The following is a 24,039-nucleotide window of genomic DNA, read 5'->3' as shown; positions in this document are numbered from 1 at the left end:
ACTATTTATCGATTTTATTAGTTGTACTACAAATTATCGCTCTGCTCAGACAGTCAGCATGTATTATGTTTTATGTACGAGAAAGTATGAGAAGCAGGAATTCAATAAGAAGGTACCAGGTTCGGTTCTCGATCAACTATCCTCCGAACTTAGTTGAGGGTTTTTAGGTATTTAAACAGTCTCTTTAATCAAATGGTATGGCGGTATTTTAAATAGGCTATGGTCGATATATTAGGTTCACAATGACAAGCAAAAGTTCAGTAAAATACACGAAAGTCAGGACATGCCAGCAATTTTATAAATTGAGCTACTTGCAGTGGACAACGGACTAGAGCCTACAACAAAAATGTGACTGTACATTCAACTAAGAAACTTCCAGCAGAAAACATGGAAGTACAGTTATTTAAGTCGAAATGTCTTTAGTAGAATTTCGTACAAAATGATGATAATCGTTTTGGGGGACATGATCATAACCGCGGTATAAAGAGGGCCTATGTTCTGTTAAACATCATAACATGTGGTCCCTGAATTTTAATGATTTCATTTTATTTTATTACATTTTTATTTAATTTTAAATTTATTTAATTCAATGTCCATTCTCTGTCTGGTGCAAGAATTAATTTTACTGATGAATGGAGGTTAATTATGTATTATCCTTGCCGTTGTAGATATTTTCAGGGTCAAAATATAAAGTACGCAAACTTTTCTATCCAGAATGACTGTTATAGAAAGTGAAGAATAAAAAGAATAATTCCAATTGTAGGAGAAATGTTGAGCGGAGAAGAGGCGATATTAAATATATTCTCTGTCCCTCAAGGTTAAATTCGTATTTTATATATCTGAAGACCTCACTTATACATAAATTTAGACAGACCGCGTCGTTAATTCAATGTTGACTATTAATATTGCACAGTGTTTTTAGAGTAACTAGGCCTGCCTTTTCTAGGTGTGGCGTTGGAACATAATACCGAGTAGAATATTCTAGGTAGACTTAATATATCTGAAAATACAGGCAACTCTCGGTTTAAGAACGATTTCCGTTCCAAGACGTTGTTCGTTATGCGTATCTTGCATTCCTGAGCTTTTACGATACGTTCGAATACGTTAGCAGCCATTTTATGGTGTTAAAACCATGTGCTATACAACATTACTTTTGTGATTGTGAGGTGTAGGTATTGCAAAACAGTGACTTTGAAGATGGTAACCCATCGTGAGAACCTGAAATCTCATATACAATTAATTTGCTTTCATAATTATACGCGCACCTCGACAGTTTATTTCGTTATTGCAACATGACTATGGCGATAGTCATTCCGGTATATGAAATACAAAATGGTGTGTCGAAAGTTTCACTAGAAAATTTAAGTTAAATTTTACTTTTTTAACTTCGCTTTTGATTCGTTTCTGTTGCAGAGTAGACTCTGAACGTATATCTTGGATATAATGAATTTTTTTTCCTTACGATAAAATACCTGTGTGCCATATTGGATAACTTCCAGTAACGATTACTTCTTTGTCTAAGTTTTACTTTGTGAGATCTACAACTTTGTATCTCTACTAAGATTAACTATGAAATTCAAAACTTTAAATAAGTATTTCAATAACTGTCAAGTTTCCAATTCGGTCGTATAAATATGGCTGGTTGACATAACTGAATTCCCCTTTTGTAATCAATAACCAATTATGGGAGTGACTAGCTGACGAAGCTCCCACTACGGTACGAATTGAAATTAACTTGATAGCGGAGGGACATCCTACAATTCGTTGCAATCTTGGAAAGAACTTAAGGGTTACAACTGAGAATTAAACTTGGGTTTTACCCGTAATCTTGTAGAGCGGGGAAAATAAGGGTAAGTCGAAGACGATAGAGTTCTTCATGTCTCCAGTTAAAAGTGTTTAAATTGCCTTAACATATCCTGTAGTGTGGCTATATAGCGGAAAGAGCATCACTACATATTTCTACGTATCGGTTAAATTGCTAGAATAAGATGTAAGTTGGAAAACAGTGCGACATATAGGATAAGAATCAAATTTACTTGTTTTTTTATATAGCAACAAATGTTTTAGAACGTATTAAACATTATATTATTTTAGTTTAGTGTTCTAGGGGAAACCGCCTCAAATTATGACCGAAAACGTGTAACTAAATAACTAACATAATGAACTATAATTTTTTAGAATCTAATAGTAAATGAACTTTTACATTTCAGGGGGAAGGCTGAACTTTTGACTATAGCTGAGCGACTGAAAAGCATCTTACATAAATATGTTAATAGGCGCTATAACACACAGTTAATTTATTCGGAATTACGAATCTACGCATGTGGTCTTTCTTTCGTAACTAAATCACATGCATTTTTTCAACATAAATAGTTCATATACTACTTCTAAGACATTTAATTATTTAAACATATTTAAATTCTATTTTCCCTTTTTGAAAGTAATGTTCGACTGAATCAAATCAGTAGCGCGGATTGCATACTCGTGAGAGAGAAATTTTACTTTTGATAAAGAAATACAGATCTCGTTTCAGACCACCTTTCTTGATTCAGCTTGCAGCTGTCAGCGCATTCATACTTTTAACAGAACGAATATTTACAAATGGCAGGTTATGGATCATCATATTACTGACATATCTCACCTGGCAATTACCCCCCGTTTCACACCGTCACTGATGTGGCTTCCTGATGGAACTTGGGGGGGGGGGGGAGTGTTGGCAGGGAATAAAAAAGAATTTCCTCTTTCTATCTACGAGAAACCTTTCCTTGGACCATTTATTTTACTAGGGGTGCCTGAGGGTAGGTTGGGGGCGCAATAAATTTCTACGTGATGTGTATAGGGGGTGTTATAAACAACTAGGAGCTGATAAATAAAACACTGCAGTTGATACCATCGCACTAGATCCATTTCAGGCGTTTCTTACTGCAATAAAGAAGCAGCATTCTGTAAGCGGAATACTGAGCAGCGCCTACCAGCACCTAGGAGGTCGTTCAGCTCACATTAACTCATCACTGATTAATCGTAATGGACATTAGCTGATGATCCAATCTGTGTCTACTGTGACGACACGATTTCATGATTTAACACACTGAACATTTTGTGTTGCTGTTAAAATATTATAATTTCACGCTATAAATCCAAGTTTCATAAAAGTTAGAATTATAACCATCAAATACAACGGACTAATCTTTATATGTATCCGCCGTTCATGTTTCTGCCCGCCTTTATATTTTCATAAGCCAATAAACATATAAAACTTTTGTGATTAAACATTTTTGGAAAACATGTTTGTCTCGATTGAGGACAGTATCTCGATACGAAAAGGATGTTTAGATCGATTCTGTGAATTTGAATTTGTTTTGTTAAAACTTGCTGTTTATTGTATTTTTATCTTCTTGTGGTAACTGCAGTTGGCTCCCTAGGCTGTTGAATTAGAAAGTCAGAATAATAATTAAATTATTATAATTATCTCATTTGGCCTTATATAACTGTTTGCTAAATTTCCATCCATAAACGTCACTTCTGGCAGTAATATAGCTTATGGAGTTAACTAATTAACGCCATAGAGCAGAATCCTTCTTGAGAAGTACGCACAGCCAGCCAAACAGTTGCCACGCGTTTATGGCTTTAATTAGTTTATTACCGTGAACATAACAGCCCGCCAGTGGTCCCTAACCTAAGTTACGTGAATCCAATCTTCCCACCAAATTATATCACTGATTAATTTTAATGTTATTATCCCATCTGGTCTAGATCTTCAGAAGTCTCTTTTCCTCAGGATTATTAACCCGTATTTTATATGCACTTCCCATATGCTGTGCCCTTCTCATCTTTTTTGATCTGATCATTTAATAATATTTGGTGACTAGTAGCTACAAATTAGGAAGTTTCTCATAATGTAATTTACTTCAGTCTGCCATCAATATACAACCCTCGCAGGTCCAAATATTCTCAAAACTCTGTTCTCAATCATCATCACTGTGTTCTTCCCTTAATGTGAGAGACCAGGTTTCACATCAACCCAAAACTGCAGGTAAAATCATAGTTTTGTTTACTTGAATAATTTTTTTGATGGCTTACGGGAACGTCAAGAATTATTTCCAGAATTTCGTGTGCTCTTAATATCCTCGTGAATGCAATTATTTATTAAATTCACGTCTTTTCCAATTATTTTAATTTTGGCTTCTGTGGTTTCTTTCGATTTTTGGCAGTTTTGAATATTTTTACGAGTTCGACCCCCCCTCCCCCCCAAACTGAAGGGATAGGGACTAATCATTGTCTAGCTCCTAGAATCCGATCTTTTCGCTTTCATGAGACGACTAACATAGTACTCAAGGTCATTAGGTTACACGTGTCTTTCCACCTCTTTAGAACAGTGTTTCGTAGGTAAGGTAGCAAGTTTGTTGTTAACTTTTAAAAACAGAGCTCTTTCTAAGAATGGTCTAAAATTGATTGTCTTCTTTTCTCATTGGCGTCGTATATTCGATAGTAAATTAAGTCTGCAGTAAACAAACGTTCACTATAATAATGGATACTGAAGAACCGAAATGAGCCGGGATAGCTCAGTCAGTATAGTGACTAGCTACGGGCTGGACGACCGGGGTTCGATCCCCGACGGAGGCAGAGGATTTTTACTCTAGCCTCTGCTTCCAGACCGGCTCTGGGGTCCACCCAGCCTCCTCTACAATGGGTACCGGGGTCCTTTCCCGGGGGTAAAGCCGGCCGATGCGTGATGCTGACCACTCATCATATCTAGTGCCGAGGTCAAGGAAGAGAGGAGCTATACCTCCACTCACCCCAAACGCCTACATGGCGTAAAGTGGGACAAACTTTACTTTACTTTACTTTACTGAAGAACCGAAAATGTTACAGCGCATTTATTTTTGAAAATCACATTCGTTTCACAAAATTGTCTATGTTTGGTCTTCTGGGTTGTAACGCCATTGGATTCTGAAGATTAATGCAGTATGTTTCCACGAATCATTAGTATCTACGTACAATTTTACACAGCGTTACAAATCAGAAGTTCGTTACTATATTTATCGCTGTAAAAACATCAAATTTGTAACTGCCGATCTTTATAGAGAACTTTTCTGGACTATTCATGAACACAGATTGACAGTAATTAGTATAAGAATTTAGAACAAAACTCTTTTACATTGTAGTATTTTGTTATAAAGAAACAGTATATTCTCTTTACCTTCCAGCAAGTTTGATTTGCTTATGTAATCCCCACAATGGCGCTGTATTACTCGTGCATCTTTGTTCAATTAGTGTCGTATTTCCAGTCATTCTACCCCTCTTACACGTTAATATAACGACGCACTAATCCCCGGTAACTACACAGCTAGTGTTGTTCCATCGTATAACGGATTCGTTAGCGCGCGTTTCAGATTACATGAAGCAACAAGGAATTCTCCCATAATTATTTGCCAAGATGGTTGAGAGTCAGTGTCATATAAAGTTTCACTACGTCTGTACTGAGACGAAGCGAGGTTAATAAACCGAAACGCACTCCTGTAATCTGCACTTGTCTTCTGACTGCTATATTAAATGTAATCTCGTAGAGCCAAAATTGTATTATGCGTGGAAATTCAACTTAAACTACAGGATTGGCGTTTGTTACAAGGAGAGTTAAGACAACTGAACGTTATACGATATTTAATGGTCGTCTCACAAATGTTTGTTGTGTGGTATTTTTTACTTTACTTCTGTTGAAAATTTGCCGTGATCTGGCAATAATCGATAATATGCATAAAAGATAAATTTAAATTTATTTTATAAGTATGTAATTCCGAAACGTAATATCTTGATTCGAGGAAAAATTCATGGAAAAAAATTACCTTGGACATGACAGAGGTGAATTTGTTTCAAACAGGACATTTTGTATACGGTCTACTAATTGATGAAGAAGTACTTATGTAAAACTCTAGACCTGTTTCATCCAATGCTGTTAGGGTAGTAATATATAAATATTGTGTTTAGGCACAATATGCAACTTAGTTGGTAGAAACAATGAATTTGACTTACGGTAGTAGAGAATTAGTTAAACTTTTCTTTTAACTTCAGGCATATTAGAAAGAACGATTCACCAATCGAGTATTTAACTACGTGATATAAAGTAAAATTAACTTGCACAGTTTTATATCCTTCATTTGTTTCTGTCATTCAGTTTACAGTAGACATATTTATTAATACGTTTTGTTAAATTGAGCATTTTGGAATACAAAGATAACAGTCCTACATTTGATCTCTTTGTAATAAATTAATGAAGTGGGCATAAAATACAACAGATCACTTTCAGTAAGCTTAATTAATTTGTGAATTTGTTAATTTGTTTTGATAGAATCTAATTTTGGAGTCATGACTTGTATTTTTAATAATAGAAATTGCTTAACAATATGACAGTAATCAGAATCTAAACTGCATAAAAATAATTTTTTTGCGAGTAATTCTTTCTGTACGAAATGTTTAACGGAAACGACAGGAGGGATTTGCATTAAGAACAAATACGTAGGAAGTGATAGAATGCAGATATAATTCAACAATAATGTTGGTAAAATGATTTATAACAACCTTCATTAGTTTTTTAAAATTAAAATAATATTTAACTGATAACGACGATTTTCTGAGTTATTGGGTCGTGCAGCCTGATAGAAATCGTTCGACGTTTCACAGGTACTTACTGCCTTCATCATGAAGGAGTTGATGATGGAGGCAGTAAGAAGGTCTGAATCTTTAATAAACTCCCACCACAGTACACGGCGCAATGCGCCTTAAGTAATTTATCTTCATTCTGGCCGACGCGAGAACCTAAAATGTTACAGTATTATATATATTATATAGTATATATTATATATTTTCCCTCTGAGACATTTCTTTTTAAGTTGTGCTTTCACTTCAATCTCTAACCATATGTGTATTCCAATGGGACGATTTGTCTGTAATCGTAAATTCCAAATTGGCTGATATTTAGAATATATTCCCATTACGTTCCGAATTGATTCCAGTTTGCGTTGACTGGTTTAATTATTCATATTAAGTGGACTACTGGTATTAATTAAAAGATTAATCCTAGCTGTACAAATAATTGAAAGGTACATCAATGTCGATCAACAAATTAATGTCAAAATTCATTGCACTATATGAAGTCGATTACAAGGATTCATAATAAAAATTTGGCAACTGTCTCGATAAAAAAAAACAGATGTATCGCAAATGAGAACATGATAGTGAGGAGTATATTTGTATCTGCGATACAGGATTTGAGAGGAACACACAAAAAATTGCACAGTGAACAGCTTCGTAATTTCTTGTTATTTCTATTTAAATACGAAACTTTCAAGGATGTCTCTAGATTCTGTAAATGTAAATACTGGTACTTTTATGAAAATTTTTGTCTTCTCGGTTGTTGCGCCACGTAGTATGGTAGATGTTCACCAACGTGTCAGAGGTCATGCTACAAGGCGGAACAACCCAGAAGACAGAAATCTTCGTACTCACCGCTGTGAAAACCTAAAATCATAAATTTAAAAAAAATTATCTTTCTATGTTGTTTATTTGTTGATCTTTTCAGACCACATCTATTAAAATTTTGGTTATTAGATACGAAAATTGAATGATTTTAAAGATTTGTTCGTGGTGATATTTTGTTACAGTAAGCCTTATGCATTATAATATGAAGCCTTATACTCATATATTTGACACGTGTCAAAATGTGCTTCACTCCATAAGTAACAGTTATTCATGATAATGAATGTCAAACGAATAACCGCCATTGGCTATGAATTTGAAAAGTAAGCTACCTGCAGATTCTTTCTTCTATAAATGTTTTTTTCTTCCTGACACTAATGTAGCTGTTTTATAATTGAATGTATTTTACATCACAGTGTCCTACTGAATGTATTGACCGAGGGATTAACTCCCCTGCTCTTTATTTGCTTTGTTCCGGATTGAGACCTCGAACCTGGGTATCACGAGTGAGGCGTTTCATGATATTCATTTTTCTAGTCACAATGTAGGTTTAAACTGAAGTTTTACCCGTTTTTCATCTCTTTGATTTTGGCTACATGCTCCGCCTATCTTATTTTCCTTTATTTATTTATCCGAATTATATTTCGTAAAGATTTAGATGTGTTAGGTTACTCATTGTGTAGTTTTTTAACACTTTTGTTAGTTTTATGTTTTACGTCCAACTATTCTTCCCATAATTCTGCTCTCAGACACTCGTCGAAATTAAATGAAATATAATTTACTCAAAAAATACAAAATAAAGTTTGTAACAAACCTATGTAAATTAACTGTTAAATATTCTATAGCATTTTTATCTTGTAAGGTCAGGCTTGTAGAAAAAATTGATTTAAATATATTTACGTTTAGTAAAGCCAATTATTATTTCATTCTTAGTTATTAATGACGCAAATTCAGTACATTTCGGTCTTCGCCATCTTAGATCTCATATAACATAGACTGATGTAGCATATCTTGTTATTAAATGTATGTTTCCCCATGAAATATATTTATAGATGATTGATGTGTGTTACTCTCCCTGGGGTAAGAACTTTGTGTATCAAGAACAGAGACTGTGCATTTAATGATAATGTCTGAGACACCTGCACTTAGCTTCAGGCTATTTGAACTCGATACATGGGCGTCTACTTGTCTGAATGGTTACGCAAGTGAGCAGTGACTGGCATATTGTGACGTATAACAATGCAACACTTCCCGAAAACGAAAGGGAGATCCCTGAAACGTGACGGTACAAGTGGCAGGTCGTGTTACGTTGAGTAGCGTAGAAGTTTCTGGAACTCACAGATCTCTCACGTTGGTGGGTCCATCCTGTGAGTGTGACTGTAAAGCTGGTACGGGAAGGTTTGCCCTTGGAGACGGCCTGTCAGGTGGAATAAAGGCGCTGTATCTTAAATATTTTACACCTTAAAGGAGAAAATGTTGAAATACTTTCCATCTGACGAGCATTTTATGGATTAAGCGGTAATACTTTCATTTATTTGTGTTATTATTCAGTCTGTCCAAAAATATTTGGACACTGCCTTCGAGTTAACTACACAGATTTCTCCCAAAATATTTTTAAATCTAAAATTAATAACACGCCACTCGACACTGTAAAGTATAGAATTTTACAAGAAAAACAAATACATAAACAATATATAATAATTCTGTGAACAATCACATGATTTAACTGACTTTCTTTATCAAATATTCATAATGAAAAGTTTAAGTTTGCAGTAAGAAATATATTTGTGGGTTAAAATGTTAGAATTTCTGTTCTTCTGGATGTTTTACTGAGGCTGTCTACGAAGTTGTTATTATTCAAACTTAGTATGTATCCATAATATTATCGACTCGAAATTTTGACCATTCTAACATCATTATACCCAAAGATAGTTATTGCTTTCGCAACTTTGTGAATCAATACAGACATTGTTGGATTGAAATTTATATCGCTTTGTGTACACTGACAAGCAATAAACTCTGTTTTCAGATTTTGTTCGTCGTATTTCATACCATTACAAAAATATTTATGCATATTGGATTTATCTGCCTCAGGGTAAGGGCCAATGGTGGACTTCTGTGTACATGGTAATGGACCTCAGAGCCCGTGTAAGAGGGGACATTTTTGAAAATCTCAGCTACTGTAAGCTTCTCCAGAAGGACTCTGAACTATGGAAAAAATCATCTACAAAAGATTTACGTACATATAGTACCTCTTAGATATGAAAAATATAGGAATCTGGATGGAGTATGTAGTAGTGTATTTGAGAATATTAACAACAAAACATTTCTCATTCGGATAACCGACAACTGTATCGGGATTCGAAACTGGTACGTTGCGATAGCCATTTGTATAACAGCCTGATCGATCTTGGTTCTTTGGCCTTAAAATTTTGTACAAGCGGTACTGATAACATTTGCTTTTTATGCGTTTGTTCTTACATACGTAAATTTTATCCCATACAATTTTAAACGTAAAGGCGTGTCTGTTCGCTTTTCTGTTTATCTGTTTGCTAAGACGTTTCTGAATTAATGTGGCATTCAGAGTATATATAAAATGTGGCGAATTTAATTATGCACGATGTGTATGTGTTTATATATATTATTTATTTATTATAGTGTTCTGTCTGACGACAGGTCCATATGAACAGGATCCTTCCATCCTTTTCTCGGACTGGGACCTGTTCATATACGTTCTTGGCAGATGATCCAGAAGTGGTTTGCCTTTGCCTTCTTCTGTGTGTGAATGGAGTAATTGTTGGGATGCCACGGAGGAAAACTCCGTGTTGCCTAGACCACGGCCTTGCCCAACACAAGTTATAAATTTGGACACCGCCGGGAATCGAACCCGAGACCCCCCAGGATTACAAGGCCAGCGTTCTAACCGCTAGACCACCGTGGCGGTAGTGTATATATATGTATATATATATGTGTGTGTGTGTGTGTGTGTGTGTGTGTTTTTTCAAATACATTCTAATAACTAAATTAAAGTACCATAATGATTCTTAAGAAGCTAATAATCTTTAAGGTAGACCAGAAATTTGCGACTTTTTGTGGAACCTGAAGGTTCATTGCCATGTTGACAAAGGCAAGACAAGTGTGAAGCCCCCTGTAATACTTGATAACATGTCGTTTTACACGTCAAGACGTGGTTAGCCAATACACGAAATTGGAGCAAAATTTCCTTGTCGGCTGTCCGCGACAGAATTTTCATATATTTGCATCTGTCTCTCACGTATGGTGACCATCTCTTCCAACCGTAATTTGAGATCGCGTCGCGCTGTGGTGAGAAGTGACCCATGTCACCTAATCCTAACAAGAACAGCTCATGGTACGTAACATGAAATGTGGCCCTTTGACTTTGATTTGAAAAACTTTCCTTATGCCGTGATTATCTAACAAAGTGCACGAGTAAACAATTACTTATCTGACAATGTTCCTATATGAACCTGTAGTAATAATTAACTCTATGACAACGTATGACATTAGATTAGATTAGACAGTAATAAATTTGTGTGCGCAGTAAATGAACGTCGAAGCGAGTGCCGTGTTAATAAACACAATCAGGCTTATTTATAATAGTAATAATTTTCATTAAATTGTTTGTAACTTTATCGAAGAAATGCTCCAGTGTTTCCCTGACAACTACCCCGATAACAAACACCATATTTACGACGTTATTAATAAGTATAGGGTTCCCCAAAAATATGAATACACAAATTCGATGAATAACATAAAGTCATTTTAATAAACTAAACCATTTCATATGTCAGCATTGGCAGTTAATGAAATGGCGAATCTAGTGGAGGTACTGTCCACCGGACAGGAGAAAATCCCTGTGAGTGGAAGGCCGTTCGAGTGCGGTGCAGGGGATATATTTACTTTCAGGTGGGAAGTGTGATACGTAAGAGTTTTACGCTACTACTCACACTGAAAACATCAAGCAGTTAAGAGTAGCGTGTAGTGAGTGCACTTGTAATGTGTTCTGCGGGTGTTGCGATAGTATTCTAGATTAAATCGCTGTGCCACTGTGAGTTAATCTTAAAGCTGTACCCATTAGAACACATGAAAGCCTGTCGTCTGTCGTTCGTTCAGTGGAAGTGGAACGAATGCTTTTAGGATGGCTAGAGCAACTCGTCACTCACCGCGAAATCTTATGCATGGAAGTATATCGAATTCCTAGCAGGGATTTTCTCCTGGTCTATGGACCACCGTCAGCTTCGTGGCGCAGTTGACAACTCTGAGCAACTGACTGACAGGCAGCCACCTTAGTTTCTACTGTGTTTGCATCTGTTTTAGGACGTTCTCTATATATATCGCATATAACGAAAAACATTTTGTTGTTTATGTTAATTAAATATAGAGATTTCTTTGTATTAAATGAAAATCCGTAACCTTACCATAACTGTAAATCAACACTTCAGAAATGAGTAGGGAGTCAGTTATTCCATCCTTTAGTTTGTGGCAGAAAAAGTATTTTGTCCCAAGTGGTATGAAGTAAAAAGCAATTCTGGAAATTATGTAATAAACACTACGATTTGTGCACGTAATGTTAGTGTAGTATAATGTAACAAGTTATGATGGGCTGGACACGTGGCTACTAGAATGCGGAAGATCAAAAATACACAGAGAATTTTGGAGGGGAATCATTTTTTAAATTGTCCACGCGGAATAAAATGCCTCTATTCTGGATATTGCCACTTTTATTCTGGTAGAATTTCACCGACGTTAAAGAATTGCTTGCTGCCTCTATCATCACTTATCACCCTGATGACGGAGGTAGAAAGTACCTATTAAACTTCGTAAAAAATTATTCCAAATCACAGGATTTAGCATCCTAAAAGACAATCTTTTTCGTACTTGCAGCCGTGAGAAAGTGTAATCTTTCCAACGTAGAAGATGGGGAAAGATCAAGGACGATAACATTAAGATGGATATGTATAAAATATGTTGAGAGGATTTAAGACTGATAGCAGTGGTCTCGGGGTCATGCCCAGTGGAGGAATTTGACATTTATTGCGTTGAACCAACGGGTTTTACTGTGAGAGAAATAGCTCGTTACCTAGTCAAGAATACGGCAGACTGTAAAATCTTATAACCATCAGTACGAACAACCATCTCACGCAAAGGCTGATAGCATTAATTATGGAATTGCGTGACCGAAGATAAATATTTTCTTACAGAACTTGCAAAGAATTTACACTTATGGGCAGATTACATTCAGAGAATTCTGGTCATTAAGCAGATTAACAAAATTGTAAACACGCAGGCTAATTGGTAAGATGGTTACATACTGGTTACAGTGTATTACGTCACCACTTTACAAAGCGATGTTTTATGGTCATTGATTTTTATCTTCGCTATAAAATACCCCGTTAGAAAGGTGCAAGAAATTGGGGGGGGTTCGAATGTAATGGAACAGATCCTCTTGTAGTCGCTGATGTTGATTTACAGGCATACCTCGTTTTATTTCGCCTTGCTTTATTGCGCTTCGCAGATATTGCGTTTTTTTTACAAATCGAAGATTTATGACAACCGTGCGTCGAGGAAGTCTATCGGCGCCATTTTTCCAACAGCATGTGCTCACTTCGTGTCTCTGTGTCACATTTTGGTAATTCTCTCAATGTCCTCACATTTTTTAGACATAATGCTATCGCACACTTAATAGACCACAGTATAGTGTAAACATAACTTTTATATGCACTGGGAAACCAAAAAATTCGTCTGACTCGCTTTATTGCGGCGGTCTGGAACCGAACCCGCAATATCTCCGAGGTATGCTTGTATATACAGGCCAGAATCTCCATTAAACGCTAGTAAGGAAAATGACCTAAAATAGACTCATAAGAAATTAAAATAAGATTGCTGTCTTCTGGGTTGTTGTTCCGCGTATTCTGCTAGAAGTTTGCCGACGTTTTAGGGGTACTTGCTCCCTCCATCATTGATCTATCTGAGAAAACATCACACGACAGTAGTTTTTATATTCGTCGTGAGAACCTGAAATGACATTATTAAATATGGCAACGCGCGTTCGGGGTTCCATAAAATTGATTGTACAGATGTGCGACTATCAGTTTCCTAAAGACTCCGCTAAATGGAATTAGATATAGTCTTGCATTTGAAAGGCCCCCAATTTAATTCGGGTGCGAAATGTAACTTATTCTGTGAGTCACTGATTTTATCATGAAACAAAGCAATTTTAAAAGAAAATAGAAAATTATTTAAAGTTCAGTGAAATGAATGTCCGGTTTCTGAAAATTGTTTTATGCAACGGGGAAGAATATATATCTCTGATATTATAGCCGCTCTAATACAGGTTTATGTCAAACCTTCTTCACATACTAATATGGCCGCACACAATCTCACTGCTAACTTCTCTTCCGTCATTTTAACAGCAAAGTCCGAAATAGTTAACTTTTGGTTCCTGAGAGCAACAGTAACTAACCCGGGGCAGAAAATAATGCCCCGAAGAAGTATAGGCCTACTTAGTGGTCCTGTCAGTTTATACAGATTGAGTCTGGAGTGTGTTTACAAACTTCGTGTGCGTGTTCCAGAATCAAAAACAAACAAAAAAATGTTTTTATGACCTTGGGGTCGCAAATGTTTCATTTTCGAAATAATAGCCAAAAATAAGTTTCAACTTATGCCTTTATTGCCAACTATAAGGACAGGGATGTTTCTTTATAACAGATGCTCAAGGGTTGTTCCTCCATTCTCCACACATGCACGAGCACGACGTACACAAGACTGACGGATTCGTTCGTACACACCAGGGTTTCCTCGAATCACATGGCATGCATTCTGCACACGTTCCCATAGGTCGTCGTCATTGTTTATGGGTGTTGCATAAACGATGGACTTCAAGTGACCCCACAGATAAAAGTCCAATGGAGTCAGGTCCGGTGACCTCGGTGGCCACGCTACTGGGCCACCACGCCCAATCCATCGCTGAGGGTACTGTTCATTGAGATGATATCTGACGCGACGGGAGAAATGTGCTGGGGTTCTGTCGTGCATAAACCACATTTGTCTTCTTGTATTCAGTGGTACATCTTCAAGGAGACGTGGAAAGTGTCTTCTTAAGAATCACCGATGCGAAGATCCTCTTAGACTAGATGGAAGCATGTGTGGACCAATAAGCATGTCACCAACAATTCCTGACAAAAAGTTAATTGAAAATCTTTGCTGGAAGCTGGATTGACTTTGACATAAAGTCATTCATTGAAACTGATTTGTGGCTATTATTTCGAAAATGAAACATTTGCGACCCCTAGTTCATAGGATCATTTTTTCTTATTTTTGATCCCGGAACACGCACACGAAGTTTGTAAACATACTTCTGACTCACCTGTATATTGACAGTAGATGTATAGGTCGAGGAAAACCAGGTGGGACTGAAATTTAATGGGGCACATTAGCTTCTGGTCTACGTTGATGATGTATCTGTTGAGGGATAACATAAATACCATCAAGCGAAGCAGAAGCTCTAATTGACGCTAGTGAGGAGGTTGGTCTAGAAGTAAACACAGAGAAAACTAAGTATATGTTGATGTCTCGTCACCAGGAGGTAAAGCAAATTCGTAACATAAAGATAGCTAATGCATCCTTTGCAAACGTGGCGAAATTATGATATTTGGGAGCGGTAGTAATAAATCGAATTTGATCCATGAAGGTAATAAGAGCAGATTGAATTCGGGTAATTCTTCCTACCATTTAGTTCAGAAGCGTTTCTCTTCCAATCTGCTGTATAAAAACATAGATTAAAATATACAAAAGTTTTCTTTTGCCTGTAGTTATGTATGGACGTGAATCTTGGTCTTTGACACTAAGGAATATTTAGACCTAAGAGAGATGAATCACTAGGAGGCTGGAGAAAGTTGAATAGTGTCGATCATCACACGATATACTCATCACCAAATATAATTAGATAGATCAAGTCAAGGAGGATTAGATTGGTAGGGCATGGGAAAGAAGATTAAAGCATGCAGGATTTTGGTGGGCAAAGCGGAAGGAAAGAGACCACTAGGAAGACGAAGACATAGGTGTGAGGATAATATCAAAATTGATCTTAGAGAAATAGGATGGTGTGTTATGAACTGGATTCATCTAGCTCAGGATACGGACAAGTGGCGGGCTTTTGTAAACACGGTAATAAACCTGCGACATCCATAAAACGTTGGGAACTTCTTGCAACTTTCAACTTATCTTTAATGACTCTTGGCTCCATGGGGTAAGTAGGTAAAATGTTAAAATCGATTAGCAGTGACAATTTGAAAAACATGATCTGTTATAAAATTTATGAAAGACTTTGGTGGTTTAATTTTTCCCAATCACTGCGATGTGGCGTAATTTATGCGTGTCGTCAGACGTAATTTTATTTCTACTGTAACGATGGGTTTGTAATACCTTTCGATAGCCGCTCGAGGACCGTTACCCTTCCTACCACCTCTCAACCGGACAACTTGTTCTAGCCTCCGCCGTTGGCCAGCGACTCTCAGATCTCTGTCTACTTGCCGTGATGGTTTCCGTAAGTGAATTGTGTTTATAACATTTTTTTGGTTTGGAGAGCATCATGCTAGGGGTGATCGTCTCTAAGGTACAGTACACGTTTTCCTTTTCTATTGAGTGTCAGCTACATACTCTCTTCACGTTTCTACATGTCTGTGGAGTTGGATTTATGTTTACATAATTGTGATATTCTATTTTTCCTATACGTCAGTACTGCACGGTTACTTTCATGGCTTTTGTTCTGTTCGTGTTCTATGTTAATTTATTATTTACCTTGTAGTTTTGGCGTTATTTGAGCGTGTTAATTTTCTTAATACGAAATTCTGATTTATTACTGTTGTAAATTCGTAATAATGTGCAAAGGTTCAGTACTCACGCCCCACTTGACTGTTCCCGTATTTTAAACATTGTGTTTTGATCTGTGTTATGACTCATTCTGTTAATGGGCATTTTAGGGGGTTGTATTTGACTGTTGTAGCTTATAAAAGGTCACCCGGGCCCCCTCATACTATGCTTATATTCGCTTTTGTTTACGTTGTAAATACATGCTTTCTATTTTGTTAATTTTAAATTTGACTATATTATGTAGCTGGTTTTGTGTATCTTGCTATTGTATATCATCTTCTATTACAAACCCTTTTGGTAATCACAACTGATGTACTAATTACATAATCAAGTATTGTCCAAGCCTGCCTCTTTAGTATAGAAGGGGTTGCACTACCGATGATTTTAATAGAACTGGGCCTATTCTTATATTTCTCTAATTCATTCAACATATGCTTCGTTCAAAGGTAATAAAATGTTATTTTCCGTGTGATAATGCACCACGCCAAGACGATTTTGGAGTGGAGTAAATAGTCTAAGCTTATTTAAAGTCGGAGAAAGCTGTAGGACAGACATCAGCTTCAGTCTCCAGTCGTTTTACCTTGATTACCATCTGTTATTATGCTGATGAATGTAAATAAACCACGAACTGTCTAAAAATTTCTTCGGTAGATAAAGTCGTGAATTTGTATTCTAAGAGCCTAAAGTGCGTGGCATATAAATGTATTTGTTTTTTACCTGGATAGTAGATAACACTCTTACTGACTGCGTACTGAGTGTCTGGAATACGCAGCTCGCAGGCGAACACTGTGGGTGTCTCGAGGTCGCTGTCTTGTACTACTTTCGTGGCCACGATGTCGTAAGATCGCTGTTGGGACACCGTCTCCACCTGCACATCGTCCATTCTTGTCCTACGCAGTAATAGCTTTTTTAGTGTAGCTAGCAAATCGTGAGAACAAAGGAATTCTTATAATTCTAAAACAAATGTTCAAAATGTTTTCTCGGTGATTTTACACCTTGGTCTTAACATTTTTGTGTTAAAACCCTGACATAAATTTGACCGTACGAATGGTCCGTTCCTCCGATGTCAGAAATATTAACATTCTGACGGTGGCGACTCTGATAGTAAGAAGAGAGTTCAGGGATATTGTGGCGACAATTGTGGGGTCTGGCGGATTCTGCATTTGGCGGGAGTGTGGAGTCAGGCAATAGATTTGTTGGTTGGTGAGTTTCACAGGAAAATATGACTTAAGTGACTGCAACCGCCCTTCCGCACACGACTTGTCTTTTTTGGTAGCCACAGGATCAAACCCAGTAGCGTGCCCGGTTTGCGTGCGGTTACAGCTTGAGATATAAATTTCGGTATGCGGAAGGGTATAAAGGGATTTTTGGTGCAGGTTTTGTCGGAGGGCAAGGGTCTCCGAATCTCAGGGAATGTACGGGAACTGCGTTGATTGGAGCGGCATTTGCGCCTAGGAAGTGAAATCTTTGGGGTTGAGCAACTGAAGACCACACCGAAGGTACCTTGGAGATGTCACCTTTTATTGAGCCTCGAGACACGCTGTTGTACAGCCAATTACTCTGATCGGAAGGCAGCGCGATGATTCGGCTATTGTCTTTCTACTTGAAAATTGAAGGCATAAGCAGAAACTGTCCGCTTGACTTGAAGAACCAGAATTTTTGGGGGCCCGCACCAACGCAATCCCGCTATAAATACCCCCGCAACGTAACTGTTCTTAAATTTTGAATTTAATACGACGATCCGATTCGTCAACCCAGAAGTCACCCCATGACGTCGGAAATGCGCCGAAAACCACATTCGAATTCCATTGGTTCCAGTCGCAGTGAGACGACGGTTGTCGGGCAACCGTCATTCCACATCTGGAAGGGCTTAATTTTTCGCCTCGTAAATAGCTTTTACGAGTGCGAAAGCTTTGTTAAAGTCACGTTCCCGCTAGACGTAATGTCGGGAGGAGAGACGTTCACACGACTGAGTGTCACCGCTCTCTTCCAATTTAATACATTTAACAATGCCAAAATTAATAAAATAACTTAAATTTGGATGACGTAAGGCGTACCAAATATCATCTAATCACACTTTCTTCGTTTATATATACCAGATTAATATGCCAAAGCCTGGTTTACCCCTCATCTCAAGGTTCAGTCCGTTCGGGAATCGAACCACGAACCTGGACTGGCACATGACAATGAAGATGTTATCACATTTAATTTAGTTTCTAACGATTTTTAAATGAATTAAATACTTCTAATATGATTTGTAAAAATAATGCTTCAGTAAATAGTATTACGTATGCATACACAATTTTTTTATTCCCACTAACTTTTACTTGTTTTTACTACGATAGTAAACCTTACAACCGACAATCATGTTCATATACTACGCATTTACACAGTTTTAATTCAAAGTAGAGAAAATAGTAAGAAACTGTACGAAAATTTACGGGTAGCAGATTAAAATTTGCATCTTCATAATATTGTCAATTTCTTTTCTCGTGGTTCTAAAGTCCTTGGAGAATTTGAAGCGCGTTCTTAAGAGAAGATTCGGAAAAAGTTTTCTTCAGCAGTTGGCTGACCGCCTTGAAGGCCTCTGCCAATACAGGGCAGAAAATGGCTTTTAGTCGGTTATTACACAATATACATTGCGGTAGCTAAAAATACCCTTCGTCCAATAAAAGGTCGGCTTGAAAGACAGTATGTAAGACTTCGTAAATAAATGACGACATTGAACATTCTGTATAAACACATTTCAGTAATTTGTGAGATGTAAAACGCCTAGAGACATGTGAACTAAAATTAATGTTCTATTGTATGTTCTCTTCACGCGTTTCATGTAAAAGTGGAATAATCAAATGCGTTGTGGCCAGCTGATCAAGAATGACATGCCTATTATTATGAGTGGGGGAAAAATATAAAGGCTACCAGACGAACGAGGGGAGAAGAATCCAATGTTAATGGAGTTTGACATGGCCACAAGCAGATGATTGTGGCATACAACTATAAATTAAACTTAAAAGGCTAAATTTGTTCTCTGAAATATTCGATATATCATTACTAATTTTTATTCTGTCATTAAATATCTGCCGCTATTTAGCATCGGATGAGGGGATGACAATGAATAATGAATTAGAAGGATACGGAAGGAAGTGGAAAGAAAGAGTGGGTATCCGGTGTGGAAAATAAAAGGGATTAAAACTGGTGGAGGGGCGGAAGATGATAAAGCACAGAGGGCTGTAAGATAATCTAAGCACAATGTTAATGGATTATTTAAGGACTTCATTTAAACTTCATAGATTATATAGCAGGAGCTGAGTCAGTGTAGTGACTGGACAACCGGGGTCCTATTTCTGGCAGAGTATAATTTTTATTTTCGCTATAACGTCTAGACCCTGCCCTAGGGCCCACCAAATCTCCAGTTGAATGTTTACTAGTGTTTTTGTTTCGAGGGTAAAGCGACAGGACCTGAAGATAACCACTCATAACCATTTAGAGTCGAAATCAAGAATGCGTGTAATTGCACCCAACCTGTTCATACGTTTCCATGAACCAGGAACAATTTTGCGTATTTCTGTTATGTAGCATTAGTTTGTACACTAAAAAAAGTTTGATATTTTGTGACCATAAATGTGAGGAGGCACTTGTGTTGTGATATATGTGAATAGCTATTTTAGCTTAACTTCCAACATAATCAGGGAGTGTCTTCCAGTACGCCACGACTATTTCCTTCCAAATCCTTACCCACACAAAGTTTTGTCTTGCCATCTCATTCGACGATATGTAGTTATCTGTCACAAGTAATTATAACAGTGTTATTATATAATACTAATAATTGATATTAAAGTTGTACATGAATTAGTTCACCTCCATTATTACAGTTTTACCTTGTTGCAAAGTATAGTTATATTAGTAAGGGGCCAGAATAGGTCAGTCAGTGGTATTTGAAAATGGTTCGATCCCCAGCAGTGAAAAAGGATTTTATTTTAATTCTGAGACCAGGCTGGGTCTGGGGCACATCCAACCTCCTATCGAATGGTTGATGGGGTTGAAGGAAGGCCGAGGTGTGACCCTTATTGCTTACCTTATCTACTGCCGTGGTCAAGACGAATTGGAGTCACACTTCCTCTCACCGTGTAGCGGTAAACTTTTGCTTTAGCGTGATTAATATTTTGGATAAAATATCTACTCATTTCTTTGAAGCAATATTTTTATGTTCTGTATGGCTGTTTAATTAATTACATTGGTGTCATTTGTACAGCCGGTGTAACGAATTTTAATTGGCATTTGTTAAGTTACCTTAACGTCTGTTACTGAAACAAAAATTCAAAATCATATCATGTTCATTTTTATTAATTTTTTTTCCAGAAGATTGAAATGACGTGTACTGTGAATGTGGGAAAGCTATTTAAAAATTTACGAAATTAGTTGAATGTTAACGTGACGTAACAGCTTTCATAGATTTCGCACTGTTAATTTATTAATTTATGTCAATCAATTACCATTCATTAATTTACTAATTTTGCCCACAAACAGTCTGCGGTAATTTCGAACGCAAACTTCGTCTAATTTGATTACATCTGAAAAGCTTCTTTATCAATATGGCGTTTAATCCGTTGTAGCTAAAGGTGATGCAAACAATATTTAAGAGTTATTAATTCGTCACTTTTAAGTTATTTTCATATTTAATTCTTCTAGAAGAGCCATTTTTGAGTTATTTAAATATGTTCACCAAATATTATTAAGGTGTAAATAAAATGAATTCCAGTCTTATTATAAATATTAATATGTTCATAAATGTATATTTATATATAATATTCAAGAGTTTCATTTTTGTACTTTTCACTGCGTATTATTATCAAGATGAAACAAGGGAAAATGAGATAGCGAAGCATATAACGCAGTTGGGGAGATTGCAAATTAATAAATTTTAGGCGGGAAACCAGAACTGCAAGATTTACTGGAAAAATGTAAACTTCGATTGGAAGACAATATTAAAATGAATTTCAATGAATCAGGTTATAATGAGAACTTGTTATGTCTGATTGAGGATATATTAATAATGGGTTTTTGTTAATATGGCAGTGTGTCTCCTGGGATACTGGGAATGACCCGTTCTTCAAGTGCCTGAGCACTGCGGGTCCCAACTTTTCGTTGGCTTCATCTATAGACATTTTGTAGGACTCCTTGGACGAGGGATGGGCCCGTCGCAAGGCCTCTACCTGTACACAGGACAGCACAAACATCCATGGCTTGAGTGAGATTCGAACCCACGGTCCCAGTGACCAAGCGGTACAAGGCCCACGCCTCAGACCTCGCGGCCACTGCGGACCCCAGAGTGAGTGAGAGAGAGAGAGAGAGAGAAAGGAAGAGTGTGTGTGTGTGTGTGTGTGTGTGTGTCTTTCTCTCCCTCCTAATTCCATAAAATGAAATTACTTTCTTGACTAACTAAGCGACTGTCAGCGTTTGAAGTACTCTGCTTTGTTAGAGTGCATTTATAAGACAAATACGTAAGTTTCGCGAACTTAGCTATTATTGAAATCGGGCCTATATTGGCTTCAGTTCTTTGGTTAATCTTACGGTCATTTGCTTTGTTTTGCTTATGAAATGGAATTATTAAAATGGGTCGGAGGTCTCTTTTAATATTTGTAGTGATTTGAAATTACATGTTTTGACTCATATTTAAAACTATTGAATAAAATATTGGTTGATAATTTCATCAGATTAATTAAGAGAAGCAACGCGGAAGCAAACTGTAAACATATAATCATAATTGTTATATTTAGATGATACTGGCTTCAAATCTAAACCCGGAGAACGGCTGTTGTCAGTAAGATTTTTCATAGTTTTTTAAACAACTCTAGACAATTAGCATGTTGGTACCTTAAATAAGGCCACAATCACTTCTTTTACAATCATTTCCAATTCTTTACTCACAGTAGTAATCATCTTAACTGATGTTAGTCAGTCAAAGGTACTGAAAGCGTCGTTTAATAAACTACAAAAAGAATCATAAATTGTCTTTGAAATAATGAGAACGAACACACATATGCCGTCTTGAAAATAATGAAATTAAATGAAATATAGAAATTTAATGTTTCATAAACCAATAAATGGTGTTAACGTACGGTTTAATACCACCTGAGCGTTAAAAATGTATTAAGCTTTAGCGTGCAACTGCTTAAACCACGGCAACAAAGTTTGAGCGAATCAGATTTGTGTTTTCTATTTTATAACTCAAACAGACATTACAATTTAAGATGAAAATTAACTTACACATATTCTGTTCAGTGAAGCGTATTTTAAAAATTCTATAAACATTCAATTTGAATTGAGACAAAAATATTATGATTGGCACAATCCCTGGTTTTAGTACGCTAAAACCAGGGATGCCTATTTTATAATTATATTCTGGCGACTTACTTAGTCTTATTTCCCAAAAGCAGCGCCATCTTGGGTTCCGGATAGACTCCCCGAGCGATGCACAATATCTTCACAGAGTTGATATTTGGTTTCGTCTGCGTCATATCCAGACTCGTCTCCGGAACTGCCAAGAAGAAACCACAAGCTTTTATTACGCATTATTAGTGAAACTACAGTTAGTTTTTTTACGGATTAACCACTTAAACTCCATTGATAAGGAGATGCACCACCTGGTTTAACAAGTAACTTTCGTATAATTTTCATAATTAACACAGATTATTTCGTAGGACTTGGAAGTTCACACGACGGCGAATGTGACGATTTGAAGATGACTGTTTTCTTTGTTTTATCGCCGTGTAGTTTGGTAGGAGTTTACCAAAGATTGCTGCGTCTGGAACGTTGGCAAACTTCTACCAAACTGCATGTAATTACAACCCAAGAGATACGACGATTAGGATGTTGAAGATGATTATCTTCCTAGTATTTTTCACCGTGTATTCTGGCAGAAGTTTACAGCCGTTTCAGAGCTACTTGCTGCCTCCGTTGTCAGGGCTGTCAGGGTTAAATTACGACACAATCCAGTAGAAATTCATCTTCGGTGATTATTTTGATTAACCAGATGATCTCTGTAATGGAGGTCCATATTTTCTTTGAGATAAGAGGTGAAATTTTAAATAGTATGTAGTTGACTTTCGGCTTTAGATGGCAAAGTGCACAAAGAGTAAAGTCATTTGAATTTTAAACCAAATGACTGAAACGACGAAGTATCAAACTAAAGTTACTTTACTGCACGGTTAATAACACGTATTACGGTTGGCTGGAATATGTATTAAACTTTTCTAGCCAACAATATTACATAGTGATTTATATTGTGGAAGCCGGGCTAATAATTTTAAAGTCACAAAAAGTATTTTGCAGTTTCTTGTTAAGAGTACAAAATACTCTCATATATGTTGACCATTACAAAGTATACGCAAGTGTTTTTACTTCATTTCATTATTGGGACTTTTTCTACGTAAAACATCTCTCGGAATGAATAAAATTTAATCTGTTCCTTTTCAGTCAGTTCCAGGAACATGCCCGTTTTGCGTTTTTTATTCTAATGTCAAGTATTATTAATATTTTAGTTATTGGATTTATATCCACAGTGTAGCAATGTTGGTTACAACTATTTATTAAAATCAGTTATATAGAATGTTATGTTGTTCACATTCTGAAGTAATGTTCATAGAGACAAATATTTATATTCACATTCGAAAA

The 24,039-nt window shown here is 36.6% G+C and overlaps 1 protein-coding gene and 1 long non-coding RNA gene across 10 annotated transcripts in view; one reads left to right on the top strand and one right to left on the bottom strand.

The window, feature by feature from the left end:
* LOC110828739 (uncharacterized) overlaps positions 1-24,039 on the top strand; it is a 573,656-nt gene that overhangs the window by 438,870 nt on the left and 110,747 nt on the right. The window lies entirely within an intron of this gene.
* Positions 1-24,039, bottom strand: part of LOC110828738 (uncharacterized) — a 104,983-nt gene that overhangs the window by 12,602 nt on the left and 68,342 nt on the right. For all 4 annotated transcript variants that reach the window (XM_022061723.2, XM_022061724.2, XM_022061725.2 and 1 more), the window contains exons 3-4: positions 22,780-22,903; positions 17,083-17,255 (exon numbers count right to left, since the gene is read on the bottom strand). In XM_022061723.2, the coding sequence (XP_021917415.1) occupies positions 17,083-17,255; positions 22,780-22,903 (297 nt within the window). The remainder of the gene's footprint in view (positions 1-17,082; positions 17,256-22,779; positions 22,904-24,039) is intronic.

This window comes from Zootermopsis nevadensis, unplaced genomic scaffold, assembly GCF_977971745.1.
Source record: "Zootermopsis nevadensis isolate Lab colony 2312 unplaced genomic scaffold, Znev_1.0 Znev_ptg000029l, whole genome shotgun sequence".
Lineage (NCBI taxonomy): Eukaryota > Metazoa > Arthropoda > Insecta > Blattodea > Termopsidae > Zootermopsis > Zootermopsis nevadensis.
Note: the sequence above shows the minus strand (reverse complement) of the source record. Positions and strands in the feature narration are given on the sequence as shown.